Source organism: Haliotis cracherodii, unplaced genomic scaffold, assembly GCF_022045235.1.
Source record: "Haliotis cracherodii isolate W230 unplaced genomic scaffold, xgHalCrac1.p SCAF_2, whole genome shotgun sequence".
Lineage (NCBI taxonomy): Eukaryota > Metazoa > Mollusca > Gastropoda > Lepetellida > Haliotidae > Haliotis > Haliotis cracherodii.
The window spans coordinates 49,738,558-49,754,661 of record NW_027266275.1 but is presented as its reverse complement, the minus strand read 5'-3'; the positions used below and the strand labels follow the sequence as shown (position 1 = coordinate 49,754,661).

Below are 16,104 nucleotides of genomic sequence, written 5' to 3'. Positions count from 1 at the left end.
AGCCACAGGCCTTGATGAAGGACTGGTCATACGGGCAGTTACTTCTACCATGGCCCTACATAGCAACTGCTCTCTCTCTCTCGCTAAGGGTGTTGTTAAGGAAGGAAGGGTTCCCTTTCGGAGGGTGGATTCGCTTGTCTGCAGAGACTGAGGTCTTCAACGTTGAAGTTGCCTTAAGATGCAGCCATTTAGACTGCATTGACACTTTATTCTGCTCACCTCTGCCTTGTGTATTTGTGTTGGGTACTGGCTTGAGGATCATCATGTGGATGTTGTCATTCGTTCATCTTCTCATCTTGTCATGCTTCGATCCCTCCGGCGTGATTGATAGCTTTTCGTTTACGAATCTAAGCAGTGTTTTAATTGTTTTATTAGTTTCAACTGTTTAGAGTCAGCTTTGTTCAAGCATGTTTCCACATAAGATCGAAGAAGAAAGAAGAGATGCATTGTGTGAGATAGAATAGGTATATAAATATACAATTTATTTATAAAATTTAGAAAAAATTCTCTCCACAATAATGTAATTGTCACTTTAAGGACATGTTTGTTTCAGCTGGATCCTGAAGATGACTTGGAAGACAGTGGGGCAGAATGTGTCATCTGTATGTCCGACATGCGAGACACGTTAATCCTGCCATGCCGACATTTGTGTCTGTGCAGCGCATGTGCTGAGTCCCTGCGCTATCAGGCCAGCATGTGTCCCATCTGTCGAGTGAAGTTTCGGGCCCTGCTGCAGGTACGGGCCATGAGGAAGAAGGCCCCGGTACTTCATCACCAGGTACGGGTATTACAGCTCTCCAATCACCACACCAGATATTTGTTATCAACAAACCTCAAAGGTAGAGATAATGTTGTTTGCAAAAATCAGAAATAATCCCAACACAGCTGAGTTTATGTTTGTATTGCAGGGAGAGCCTGACGAGAACCCTGTGAGTCAGGAAGGTGTTCCCCCTGGCTACGAGGCAGTCACCTTGATAGAAGCCTTGAATGGCCAATGTGCTCCCCTGCCTGGAGAAGGTGAGGCAGCTCTCTACATACATCTCTATATACTGCTGCTGCTCACAGGCAGTTTCTGTCATGTTTTTTTCAAATTGTTGACAATAGACGACATCTTTTTGTTTGGCTGTTTATCTTTTTAGCACTTTTATAACCACTAAATGAAAATAAAACATTCCATAATGCTTTGAGAACAGGAGTGGGGAACGTTTGGTTGTATTAGTTTGATACATTGCTGATACATCACTACTTAGTATTGAACATGTTAAGGGTCTAAAAGAAAGTAGGTTGTATTAAGTATCTGGAAGAAACATGGATGGGCCATGAGAATTAATGACTATATTCATTCTGAAATGTACTCAGGAAGGAATAAAGTATACATATTAAGCAAGATGGTGTCCATTTAAGTCCCAACGGTGTGTCTGTCTGTCTGTCTGTCTGTGATTCAGTCTGTGTGTGTGTGTCTATTTGCATGTGTCTGTCTGTGCATGTCTCTGTGTGGCTGTGTCAATCTGTATGTGTGTCTCTGTTTGTGTCTGTCCGTCTCTGTCTGTGTCTTGCTGAGTGTGTCTGTTTGTCTGTGTCTCTGTGTATATGTGGGGGGCATGAGTGGGCCATTTGTCTAAGGCACAGCGATTCACTATGCAGAGTTGCAACCCTTGAGCACACCAGAAACCTGTGATTGTGGGTTTGAATCCCGATTCGTCCCGATTATGTTTCTAGGTTTGTCAGCACCATACCCGTGCTCATGGGTTTCATCGAAGTGGTAAACATCTGAGACCTGCATCACATTGGGCTTTCCTCCCACATTAAACTGACATGCAGTGATATATCTGGAATACTGTTAAAAGCAGCGTTAAATCCAACTCACTCACTGTGTATGTGTGTTTCTATCTGTGTGTCTCTGTGTGTGTGCGTGCATGTGTGCGTGCGTGTGTGCGTGTATATCTGTGTGTAGCTATTGATGTAAGGGAGGTAACTCTCACTCCGGAAGCTCTGGTGTTGTTATGGTAGCACATGAATTGTATCAGTGAGGTGACAGTTGTAAGTAGGGAATGTTACCTTGATTGTGTTGTGTGTTGTCATAGTGTTTTTGGAATGATTGTGTGTGTGTGGAGATGATCGTTTGTCAGTTGTAAAATGAAATTCTAACAAATAACAATGTTTACCTGAAGCAGCAAGTTCTGTTGTCTATCACTATCTTTAGTAATGGTGGTGCTTCTGTTGGACAGGAGGCCCCCCTCTCCACATGGTGCCCCCAGTGAACACAGTTTATACCATGGACAGCTCGAAGAAGATTCAGAAGGGGTCACAGTGAGTACACAGCAAGGCTGTCTCCGTCCCTCCTCACCTTTATATTGTTGCAGTCATCCTTTGCATATCCACCCATTCCCAAGGTCTCAACTGTTCATGACAGTATCTTTGTCACGATGGTGAACTGTTTCACTGATTAGGATCATGTCATGATCATTTCATTGAAACTTTCAACACAATGTTTCTAAGAACTCTTAATGGTAATAGACTGGTTTCATGTTTGTTATGTAGAGGTAATATCAGGTGCATATTTAGCATGAAAGAATACAATTCCATCGTAACAGTATGACTAGCATTTTCTGAACAGATTTTCTGATTCATTGTGCACATTGTGTGTTGAGGAGAAACTGCTCAAATTAGCTTAGTGCCTAATTCCTGCGAATACTAAACCTGTATTACATTAATCCTGTAGTTTGGCTGTGATCACGCTAACACAATCTGTTTTTTCAACAGTCCTCTTCACCGTCAGCTGATCCTAATTAGTCGTGTGGATGATAGTATTCTTCTACCCAGCCCGTTCCCAGACTTGCCATCGGTTGATAAGGATTACTGTTACTTTTTTAACACCGGCCAAGACATCATAAGTTTCCAGGCACCACGTGCTGCTAAACTGGCCAAACCGTGGCCACGTCAAAATAGTATATTATTTTATGATCTCTCATATCATTCATTTATTAAATCTATGACTTTTGTCAATGTGTGAAATACATATTTCGTTTCAATTAATCATATTTTATTGTTAGATTACAAATTTAATCACTATTTCCCGCAATATTATTGAAGAAAAGAATTCTCGGACACAGGCCTCGACAACGGGTCCAATAAAAAAATGCATATTACAGCCATGAAAAGACTCCTAGGGAGGTTACTATCATATAGGCGATTAAATAAGTTTTCTGAAAAGGCCCGCCATCAAAGGCTTCAAACGCATGTGTTATACACACGAAGCTTTGAAAACGGAGCTATTTCCTCATGTTACTGAGCGGGCAGCCACTGTTATCGGGAAATGGATGATGACAGCTAATGTTTAAAATCCTTCTTAATATAATTTTCCGATTATGGAAAGAAAAAAGAAAAAGGTAAGTGGATATTAAGAAATCGTCACATTTTTGCGTCCTTGATCCTTAATCTGGACGTTATGAATTTGTTAGCTTACATTTTTACCCCCGCCCCAACAAATTTGGTGGTTGGTTTGAAATTGGTCCCGGAGCATAACTCAGATACCGTTAAATATTTTTCTACGAAACTTTGCATGTCTACCAGGCACATACTGAACTGTTGCCTTTTGCTATTTAGGAATTTTATAATTTTATATTTTTTATGTTTCCATCGCAACAAGATTTACCGTAAGTTTTGATATAGGGTGGGTTCACTTATGGAGTATAACAAATAAACTGTTAAATATTTCCTTGCTAAACATTGCATGTCTACATATAAAGCACATACTGAACTGGTGCCATTTGATATTAAGGAGTTTTAGAAATGTTTATTTTAGAATTTCCATTGAAGCTATTTTGACATGGGCTTAAGAGATTGCAGAAATTGCTTTGCTTATGGATTTAGATTCTTGACAACCTAGAATGTTAAGCATTTGATCATTATTGTCTTCTTGGAGTAGGGCAGATCATAGGTTAACATTTGGAATCACATTAGAAGATCCAACGGAAGTGACGTCATAACCTGAGCTGATGTCACTAGAATGATGTTGTAGAAACCGGAATAATCTTATAGACACCAGAAATGATTTAATTATGGTCGGAAATGACGTCATAAGAACCAGGATTGACTTCATCAGATCTGTATGTGACATCATTTTAAGGCAAATATAACGGTCATTCAGTGGAATTTATCAGGTATTTGCTCTGATTTATGTCATGTTCTGATTAGACTTTCAAGGTGATTCCAGGTTTAGGGTATGGGTCCACTGCAGGATGGAAAACTACTGTCAGTTGTCCTAAGTATATCCAGATGCAAGGGCGGATCCAGCATTTTTAAAAGGGAGGGGACTAAAATATCAAAATTCTTTCTGAGATAATTTTACTGCCTACAACATTCTTCATTTGGTTTTCAAAGGGGGTGGGAGCTCTGGATCCCCTGGACCTGCCCTCTTGATCCGCCTATGAGGTGTCAGAACCCACTAATCCCTCTGGCTATTAAGCTAATGATGTAATAGAGGTATGGTATTCACAGGAATAATCAAACAATACTCATCATTATTAATAATTCTTAGAGTACTACCTCCATTACATCAGGAGTAATCCCACCCAACTCCCATAATTTGTATCAAGATATATGTTTGATAGTTGGAAAGCAGTAAAGTTTTCACGCCTTGTGCATGTGCAGAAGCACTCCTTAGAGTAAAACTATTATCCAAACAAGGTAAGGTTCAGCTGATGACAAAGAGGACCTCTATTGAAAATTAAAAAGAAAATTGTAGTGTAATGACAGCCAAACTACAGGATTATGGCAATGATGTGATAGAGGTTGTAACAATGATAACTTATTTTTTATAAATCTTTCTATTCTTTGAATTATGAATTACAGTAATATTTTCCCTAGTTAGCTAATCAAATTGCTGGGAATAACATACAATTTTATTTCATTTTTGTCATTAGGCCAGATCAATGTTGTCATCAGGTTGCAGCATTGTTCATCATAAGGCTAGAGTATTTTTTGTCATCAGGCTGAAGCTTACATTGATATTGTTGGTTATAAAACTGGTTCATGTTTTGTCATTAGATTATAGTATTGTTTGTTATCAGACTGGATCAGTGTCATGAGGCTGCAGCACACATTGTCATATGTCTGATAATTGTCACAGCTGGGTCATTATTTGTCATATGGCTGGATCATTGTTTGTCATATGGCTGGATCATTGTTTGTCATACAGCTAGATCATTGTTTTCATCCAGCTGGGTCATTGTCATATAGCTGGATCATTTTTTGTCATACAGCTGGATCATTGTTTGACATAAGGGTGGAACATTGTCATACAGCTGGATCATTCTCATACAGCTGGATAAGTGTTTGTCATATGGCTGGATCATTGTTTGTCATATGGCTGGATCACTGTTTGTCATACAGCTGGATCATTGTTGTCATACAGCTGGATCATTGTTTGTCATACAGCTTGCTCATTGTCATACAGCTTGCTAATTATTTGTCATACAGCTGGGCCATTGTTTGTCATACGACTGGATCATTGTTTGTCATACAACTGGATCATTGTTTGTCATACAGCTGAATCATTGTTTGTCATACGACTGGATCTTTGATTTCATCCAACTCGATCATTGTTTGTCATACAGCTGGATCACTGTTTGTCATACAGCTGGATCATTATTTGTCATACGACTGGATCATTGTTTGTCATACAGCTGGATCATTGTTTGTTATACAGCTGCATCATTGTCATTAGGCTAAATCATTGTCATATAGCTAGATCATTGTCTGTCATATGTCTGGATCATTGTTTGTCATACAGCTAGATCATTGTTTGTCATACAGATGGATCATTGTTTGTTATACAGCTGAATCATTGTTTGTCATACAGCTGGGTCATTGTTTGTCATACAGCTGGGTCATTGTTTGTCATACAGCTGGGTCATTGTTTGTCATACAGCTGGATCATTGTTTGGCATAAGGCTGGATCATTGTTTGTTATTAGGCTGGATCATTGTCATACAGCTGGATCGTTGTTTGTCATACGACTGGATCATTACTTGTCATACAGCTGGATCATTGTCATACAGCTGGATCATTGTCTGTCATACAGCTGAGTCATTGTTTGTCATATGGCTGCATCATTGTTTGTCATTAGACTGGATCATTGTCATACAGCTGGATCGTTGTTTGTCATACAACTGGATCATTACTTGTCATACGGCTGGATCATTGTTTGTCATACAGCTGGATCATTGTTTGTCATAAGGCAGGATCATTGTCATTAGGCTAGATCATTGTCATACAGATGGATAATTGTTTGTCATCCCACTGCATAAATGTTTGTCATATGACTGGATCATTGTTTGTCATACAGCTTGATCATTGTTTGCCATACAGCTTGATCATTGTTTGTCATATGGCTGGATCATTGTTTGTCATATGGCTGGATCATTGTTTGCCACAAGGCTGGATCATTGTCATACAGCTTGATCATTGTTTGTCATACAGCTGGATCATTGTTTTCATCCAGCTGGATCATTGTTTTCATCCAGCTGGGTCATTGTTCGTCATATAGCTGGATCATTGTTTCATACGACTGCATCATTTTTTAGTCAAACAGCTGGATCATTGTTTGTCATACAGCTAGATCATTGTTTGTCATACAGCTTGATCATCGTATGCATACAGCTGAATCCTTGCCTGCCATACAGCTGGATCATTTTCATACATCTGGATCACTGTTTGTCATACAGCTGGGTCATTCTTTGTCCTACAACTTGATCATTTTTTGTCATACAGCTGGATCATTGTTCTGACATAAGGGTGGAACATTGTCATACAGCTGGATCATTCTTATACACCTGGATCAGTGTTTGTCATACAGCTGGATCATTGTTTGTCATACAGCTGGGTCATTGTTTCTCTTATGTATGGACGTCTGTTTGTTGTACAGCTGGGTCTTATAGGCCTGGATCATTAGTAGTCATACAGCTGGGTCATTGTTTCTAATAGGCCTGGATCATTGGTTCTTATAGGCCTGAATCATTGGTTTTTATAGGCCTGGATCATTGGTTGTCATACAGCTGGGTCATTGTTTCTTATAGGCCTGGATCATTGGTTCTTATAGGCCTGGATCATTGGTTGTCATACAGCTGGCTCATTGACTCTTATAGGCCTGGATTATTGGTTCTTATAGGCCTGGATTATTGGTACTTAAAGGCCTGGATCATTGTTTCTTATAGGCCTGGATCATTGGTTCTTATAGGCCTGGATCATTGGTTATCATACAGCTGGCTCATTGACTCTTATAGGCCTGGATTATTGGTACTAATAGGCCTGGATCGTTGGTTGTCATACAGCTGGGTCATTATTTCTTATAGGCCTGGATCATTGGTTCTTATAGGCCTGGATCGTTGGTTATCATACAGCTGGCTCATTGACTCTTATAGGCCTTGATTATTGGTTGTCATTGTGCTGCAGCATTGTTTTGGACAAGATTATATGATTGTGTCTTTTGCTACAGGATCACAGAAATGACCCCAATTGAGTATCAGAAAGAGATGGACCCTGACAAGGAGGTAGGGGACATCAATGAGAAGCAGCCTCCGGCCAAAAAGGAGGAGGAGGAGGAAGAGGGTCAGAAGGGGAGGGTCACTCCAGAGGTTGTTATGTCTGACAACAACCTGGAGGCAGACAAGAAGAGAGGATCTCCCAAGAAACCCCCACTACCTGATGTTAGGTACGTTCAACTGGATGTTTACCAGTTGTAGTTGAAGTGGGGTGTTACTATATTCTTGATTGTTGTTGAGAGATTTAGGTAGGGATGGGGGTTATATATGTGCTGCATGGTTAGATCGCAAAAGGGTGATCACATTTTAGTAATATGAGTATGTGGACAATCATTGTCTTTCAGTAAAACATGTAAGTTTATGTCTGAGGTGTTGTGATAGTCCGTCATTGCTTTTCTGACAAATTACAGGAATTTGATTTTACATGAAGGAACATAGTACAATTACTGATGTGTTAACACTATTATGAGTGTAAGTTTCTGATGTTCAACCCAGCAACACTGCAGGTGGAGAGAACACATGGTTTAACACCTGCTTGACATCATACAAATAAATGTTTCAGTGTTCTTTTTGATTAGTGAGAGGGGGGTTGCTGCAGTAATCTGTACAACACTGTTGTTTATGGCTATCAGCTCCATGTCCCTCATTAAAGGTAAAGTCCGCCCCTTTTGTAGCTAGTTGTGTTGCTTTAGATACTACCCCTCCAACAAGAGATTGGACAACCAGGTGAAGGAGCCAGCCTATCCACGGGAGATGGTCGCAGGTGACAAACAGGCCAGAAAGGTAGCTATTTTATCAACATGGAGATGTCGAGGTGTTTACATGTCTGTTTCCAAACAAAATAAATATCCTGTTTAATTGATAATCAAGAGTTTAGAGATTCAACAACTCACAACAAGCACTGATGTGCAGAACTGTTTTCCTATTTTTTTGGTGGATAAACATGGAAAATTTGAGTTTAGGTGAGGTACAAGGGATTGCTGAAACGTTCTGAGCCTAACTACGAAGGATGTATGGTACATCAATAACAATTTGCATGATTTGAGTACAGTACTTTCCATGCTTACAGACAACTTATGACAAATACACAAATAGTGCAAATGTTTCTGCAGGCACCAAAGTGACTGATTCTCCTTCCTTTGCCACTTTTAAGAGGTGGGCAACAGACTTCAAGTGGAATAGAGAGCCTTGAAAATCCAAAATTCGGAAGGCAATTAACTCAGGAAAATGTTGATAAAATACATGATATCATTATGGACGAATGAGTCTCCACATGTAACACAGTAGGAGAGTTGAGAACACTCATGAGGAATGAACTGGGTATGACAAAGGTTTGAGCACTTGCATTCCAAGGCCTCTGACCCCAGATCAGAAACACTCAGGTTCATCTTCTCTCATGAGAAATTATGTCGATTTCAAGCAGACCCAACTGATTTTGTTGAGCATTTTGTAACCATGGATGAGTCTTGGGTTCCCCACTAACAGACAGATACTACACAACAGTCAAAGTGGTGGAACATCTCCAACGAAGAAGGCAAAGTATGTTCCATTTGGTTCCACTCGGTTATCTGGGATTTCAAAGGAATCCTATTGATGGATTACCTACCAAAACGTCAGACCATTATTGACCCAAATGATGCTAATCTGCTAGGCAGCTGTGTGAGAATATCAAGGCTTGACTGTGGCTTTGAACTGATTGAACATCTGTTGTGATATTGCACTGTCATACTGCACCTTGTCACAAAGTTCAAGAAGGAACTGTCTGGCAAGCATCATACAATGATGATGTAATTTCTGCTTTGGATGACACTTTACATCACCTGGCAATTCAGTATCGCTATCAGAAGTGTGTGGACTATGGAGTGTATGTCCATCAATGCAGTCCATCATAGTTAGACTCAGAACTTTTCAGCCACCCCTCATAATGATGCCTGAACCATAATCTAGCTGTTTAGCAGAAACGAAATCACTGATGATACTGGATGGATGATGAGTGAAATGTTGTGGTTTGACAAAGGGACTTTCAGTAACCCTGATAGAAATTGAACATCTGACACATATATATATACTTATTCCTTATAAGGATAGCATACCTGGTCTGTTCCAGAAGCAGATGAACATACTTTTAATACATGTTACGACATAGTATTTCCAAGCTGTGTTGCCAAATCAGAAATTTTCTTCGTAAATAGTCTCATTTATTGTCTCAATATTTAATCAAATGTCTTGGTTAGTGAGGAAAAAATATATAGTGGTAAGGAGGATATGTCTATTCATCGGTGAATGTGCACTAAAATGGCCTTGGTATGCTGACCTTTTTCCACCCATCTGCACCTTTGCTGTACCTGTATCATACAGTAGGTTGTGGCTCAAAGTCTGAGACACAGGATTGTAGTGGAACATTTTTGTGTCAATTGTGTTATTATATTTATTTTCTGCAGTACTAGGGGAAACAGATTATTATGATTGTACTATTATGAGACTGTTGATACCTGTATGTGCCCTGCCCCCCAGTCACCACCATCATACGAGGAGTGTAGGTTGGAGAGTGAGAAGAAGGTGCAGACGGCAGCCCTGTACAAGCTGTCCACCCTGGAGTGTGAGGGTGGAAAGCTGGCCAGTGGAATCTCCACTGGCCATATTGCTGATGATGAACAGGAGGACACTTCTGAAGGCGAGCCCGAGCCTGACTATGAGGAGGAGGAGCTGGAGGAAGATGAGGAGGATGAGGAAGATGAGGATGATGATGAGGATACCACGACGGGGGGTAGGTGATACTAGGTGATAGCACAATAGAGGGGTAGGTGATACTAGGAGAGACAAATGGAGGGGTAGGTGATACTAGGTGATAGCACAATAGAGGGGTAGGTGATACTAGGTGATGGCACAATAGAGGGGTAGGTGATACTAGGTGTGACAAATGTAGGGGTAGGTGATACTAGGTGATAGCACAATAGAGGGGTAGGTGATACTAGGTGATGGCACAATAGAGGGGTAGGTGATACTAGGAGAGACAAATGGAGGGGTAGGTGATACTAGGTGATAGCACAATAGAGGGGTAGGTGATACTAGGTGATAGCCCAATAGATGGGTAGGTGATACTAGGTGATGGCACAATAGAGGGGTAGGTGATACTAGGAGAGACAGGTGTTACCTAGAGATTATTATATGGCAGTTTTCATATCTACCCAAGGTCTGTATGAAAACTGACATACAATAACCTTTTTATCATGTACCATAACATCAAATTGTAAAATGTTTTTATTTGCAAGTTAATGCAGTACATTTTCTCCTTGTTTGGAAGATATTCTCAAGGGAATCTAGATGAGCAGATGATGCACAAACGAACTTACTCCAATTTCTTACCACCAGGGCTGATATTGATAGCTCATTTAAAATAGATTGACATATTAGCCTGGCAGGGAGTGCAATACTGGTCTGGTTATTACACCACTTGTGATATGACTGTCTCTATGTTGACTCATGCACATGCAAAATGCCTAATATCATTCATCGGTATATGGTAATGGGTGATAAAACAATAGAGGGGTAGGTGATACTAGGTGATACCACAGAGGAGGGTAGGTGATACTGTGATGGGCAGCAGTAAATACCCCAACTGGGGTAGTTTATACCATTATGGGGGAAGTTGATACCATTATGGGGTTAGTCGGTACCACAGCTGGAGTAGTCGATACCACCACTTGGGTAGTTGAGAGCATGATGACAGGTATAGTTCACATAACTTGGCTTTATTTTAGAATATATGTGTATTTAGATACCTCTGTCAAAACAAGGAGGATAGATGATATAGTCACCTTCTCTGAAGGTTGTTGCTTGAAAATGCTGACACTTGAGTGGCTGGCCAACAAGGATGTCAAGTTAAATGTTTTCTATGGAAGTTGATGTTTACCATGCTTTTATGCATTAGAGTAGACATGAGGTTTCAGCTATACTCTACAATGTTACAATTTAAAGTTGTCTTTCTTCTGCTTGGTACAGAGTGTATGACAGAGAGTGAGGAGAGTGAGATCAGGGGGGTGAGCCTGTTCCACCCAGCTGGGTCCCTGGAGGAGTCCGAATACCAAGCCATGCAGCCCGTCGACCAGCTGGCCACACATGGGGGAGGGGGAGGCAGCAGTGGCACTGAAGGCTCCAGCTATGGCAGCAACAGCAGCTCCCAGGCCCTACTGACTAATGTGGGTGCAACTGAGGAGGACAAAACCTCTGTGTAGAGGACTCACTCGTTGGAGGGGAGCCATGTCAGCAAATCTGCAACAATGCACCCAAAAACTTAGCCCTGTCCTACTGTATTCATTATGTTTACTCAGCAATTATGTTAAGGTTTAAAAAGCATGAACAGGGAAACGGACATCAATTGTATCTATCTATCTGTATAAAACTACATGTTAAAATTGATACAAATAATAAATAAAATGTCTTCATTTTTTTTTTAACTCAAATTGTCTTTCAAAGACTACATATTGTTTATTAAAATGAACATTCTACACTATTATCATATTATTGCATTAGATTATTTCTGTTTCCAATATTAATTGCTAAATGTGATTGAAATGAATTCCCCTCACCAGCAGTGTTTCCTGCCAAAATATTTGTGAACAAATAATGATAAATGTTAATCTTATTGTAAATAGTGATGTACCACAATTATATTAATTTCTGTCTCTGATTGAAATATTACAAGATTCTCCTTGTATGTCAGAATCTTGTCGTTTTGTGCAACATAACCAGAGGCCTGAGGGCAATGGTGTAGTTAGACATTGTCTCCAGCAGCAGTTGCCATGGCAATGCGATCTTCAATGTATATTCAAATATGTCCAAGCTACAAAATTAGCAACAATTGTTTCTTATTTATTATCTTATTTGCAGATGAGATGTGGGCAGCTTGTAAGGTTTTTTGGGGGGAGGGAGGTTAGAATTTCATTTTGTGTCTATAAGCAGAAGGTATGCTTTCAATACAGATGTTTTTTTCATTTTGCACAGTAACCAAGAATTGTGTTTCTTAAGGTTTTCTTCCAATCTTTTTAGTCCATGACAATGCTACATTCTGCAATGTGCCTCACTTCTGGAGTGATTGTTGTTCATTCCTCATTACATATTGCCAGAGCATTGTGGTTGCAAGGTTGCAAGCTGGCCACTCAAATAGTATCCTGTGTTGTATATCCAAGCAGAAGCTGTATATACTTAAGGTTGTAGGAGCCATACCAAACAGTGATGTTTCAGTGATGATATGTACATGTACTTGGTGCTGTAGTTGATGTGAACACCCCAAACATGAATTGCTGTACAACTCACACTCTATGTAGCTGAGAAATTGCTGAGGCAGCTCTAATTGACTATAATTTACTCCCTCAAACATAAGTTTGTTGGAGAGAAATATACCATGTGTAATACATGAATCACATTCAGTTGAGGGTTGTCCCATACCAATGTCACTGATTGATGTACCAGTGTTCTTTGTGTTCATGAAAACTTGTAAAAGGTGTTCCTCTAAAATGTCCTGCATAGAATCTGTCTTCAGATCACATTTGATTTTTTTTTAAAGTGCTAATGAAATGAGTTTTTTACTGTTTTAGTTTTTATATCATCAAACATTATTGAAACCCAAGGTCAGGTCTTAATGAATACTCTAGTTAAATGTCCAACATTAGCCATGATATGAGGGTTGATTGATAAATTGAGATACTCAAAACATAGACATGATGTAATTTTCAAGATAATCATTTCACATCACCACCACCAATGTAGGCAAAGACTGGCCCAGGACAATTTGCCAGTGCACTAATCAGTGTGGCTTTGAACTCCTTCAGCTCCCACTTTATCCTCCTTAACTGGCTCTGTCAGACTTCCATGAAGAAAGCTCTAGCTGAAACCCATTTCGACGCAAACAATGACGCATTGCAGCTGTGAAGAACTTTTTGGTACAGCAAAGATAAGGACTTTAACTGGGATATGATCCCTCCAACACCGTTTGCAAAAGTGTGTCAATGTGGAAGGGGATTCCACTGTTTTGATTGTTGTTTGGAAGTGTTGAAAACATCTTTTATCAATAAGTCAAAAATGATTGCAAGAACCTGTCTGGATCAGCATGAAACAGATCTAGATTATCACATGTTGTGCCTGGTGCATTTTTGTTAGATGTCAGAAGTGCTGGAACCCGATGACCTGATTTTGAAAGTTTCTGTGATAATAGAATGTACTCCCTCCTGAGAAATGCTTGTCTCCTGTCATTCGTTAGTCACCATATTATGGATTTTTTGGATCATGTCTGGTGTTGCTGACGTCACAGGCCTTTCAGGATGTGTATAGTTCTCAACACTCCCTGCAATGCTTGAACTGTGCTGCCCACCTCTTTACAGTGGCATAGGAAGAGGCATCCTTCCCTAGTGTATTACTCACATCTTTGTTGATGCCTTCTCGTGTCAAGACCTTTTTCTTCAAGAACTTACTCAAGTTTGTCCACAGATCCCTGCTTATTTAATTGACTTGTCACAGCGTTTGTTTGTTTATTTGTTACAGCAATATGGCAGTGGTCTGGATATAATCAAGTCTGGACCAGACAATCCAGTGATTGACATAATGAGCATCGATCCACACAATTGGGATACAATGACATGCATCAACCAAGTCAATGAGCCTGACTACCCGATCCTGTAAGTTGCTTTTTACGACAAGCATGGGTTGCTGAAGACACTTGTCACAGCGCAACAATTCGGTGTGACTCAAGTTTATGTGGATATGCCTCTATGACATCATCTACTGTCCACAACACACAATTTCACTATTATGCAATTTCTTCTGAAGGAGGTTCAGAACTTATCAATCAACCCTGTGGGGGGGCGGTCAGGTAGCCTAGTGGTTAAAAGCGCTTGTCACGCCGAAGACCCGGGTTCAATTCCCTACATGGGTACAATGTGTGAAGCCCATTTCTGGTGTCCCCCACCGTGATATTGCTGGAATATTGCTACAAACGGCGTAAAACCACACTCACTCCCTCAACCCTGTGGGTTTTGCTCGGTTGCTAATTAACTGATAAATATGTATAAATATTATCGGAAAAAAATGCCCATGGTTTAAAAAAAAGCTGATTCATTGTGTAGGAACATAAATGTGTCTTCTTTTCCGATATGGGGAAATAGAGTTCCTAAATGACGTGTGTCACTTTCATCTTTCAGTTTGCCCTCTTTGGACATAGCACAGTGACATAACCCCTTCAGGAAAGGGTTGATGTCTATCATGTGCATAGTTTTATGAAACACAATGTATTGTCACATCCAATATTTTGTACTTTAGTCACATATGGTTGCCTTTTCTGGGTACCGACATTAATCAGAATCTCCCATGTCTATCAATCAACTTGTAAATGTGTACATATTAATGCATGTGACATGCAGCGTCACTGAATGTGTAATTATGAAAATTGCATTATGACATAGCAAGATGAATGTTAAATGATGAGCATTAGTGCATGTATGTGATATTGTGAAATGGTGATCTGTACCATTTAAAGGTAACAAGCACAAATAAATGATTAAGGAGAACATGTTTTCGTGTACTTGTTTCTGTGACGAGATGGGATGGTCGTTGCTAGATGGTGGTGATGCAGCAAACTAGCAAACCCACAGCATTATAGGTGAAGCACTCATAAAAGGTTGGGCACCGTGTGCAGAGTTATGATACTGATACCTATGACATGCTACATTTGAGACATCAGTGATATTACTGATATAACATGTGATCTAATTTCAATGACATCAATAGCATGAATTCCAAGTCGAAGATCAGGTCAGCTGACAAAGATTTCAGATGTGCAAAGTTATGTTAAACAAGCACAACCTTCAGAACAATAATAAGCACTGTTATGTATTCATTAAGCATATCTGCTGTTATTGAACTGGACCTGGTTGTGTCAAACTTTCATGAACAAATGTGTACAATAAAACCCTAAATGTTCATTAAATTCATCAGTTAATTGCAGCATTAAAATCTGTTCTGAACTGTCATTAAACTAACCTTACCTGGAGGTTTGGATGAAGAATACAATGTTTTTTGATGGACTGCTGAATTTCAACAATGTATTTGTCAGGCAAATTTGGTTTAATAACAGGTTAATGAAGTTAATAGCTTGCTGATTTGAGGATGGTGTCAATAAAGCTTTGGTATAATTTAATGGCGCATTAGGTATTGGAGGTTTAAAAAGGCTAAAAAAATATGACTTGGGTTTCTCATCCTTATAAAGTCCATCGCCTGTTTCTTCGCATTGTGAGGGGGAATGGGTGGCCCAGTCGTCTAAGGCGCTGCAATTTGCTGTGCAGAGTTGCGTCCCTTGGGCACGCCAAAAACCTATGATTGTGGGTTTGAATCCCGATTATGTTTCTCAGTTGTCAGCACCATACCCATGCTCGTGTGTTTATCCGAAGTGGTAAATGTCTGAGACCTGCATCACTTCGGGATTTCCTCCCACATTAAGCTTACACGCCGTGATATAACTGGAATAATGTTAAAAGCGGTGTTAAACCCAACTCACTCACTCACTCAC

At 40.0% G+C, this 16,104-nt stretch overlaps 1 protein-coding gene across 1 annotated transcript in view; it reads left to right on the top strand.

Annotated features, from left to right (window-relative positions):
* LOC139468171 (E3 ubiquitin-protein ligase MGRN1-like) overlaps window positions 1-15,106 on the top strand; it is a 41,627-nt gene extending 26,521 nt beyond the window's left edge. Inside the window, exons 8-14 of the mRNA XM_071249969.1 lie at window positions 554-778; window positions 909-1,017; window positions 2,229-2,310; window positions 7,499-7,714; window positions 8,237-8,327; window positions 10,059-10,311; window positions 11,547-15,106. Of these exons, the coding sequence (XP_071106070.1) occupies window positions 554-778; window positions 909-1,017; window positions 2,229-2,310; window positions 7,499-7,714; window positions 8,237-8,327; window positions 10,059-10,311; window positions 11,547-11,779 (1,209 nt within the window). The 3' untranslated portion in view covers window positions 11,780-15,106. The remainder of the gene's footprint in view (window positions 1-553; window positions 779-908; window positions 1,018-2,228; window positions 2,311-7,498; window positions 7,715-8,236; window positions 8,328-10,058; window positions 10,312-11,546) is intronic.
* Window positions 15,107-16,104: the final 998 nt, after the last annotated feature.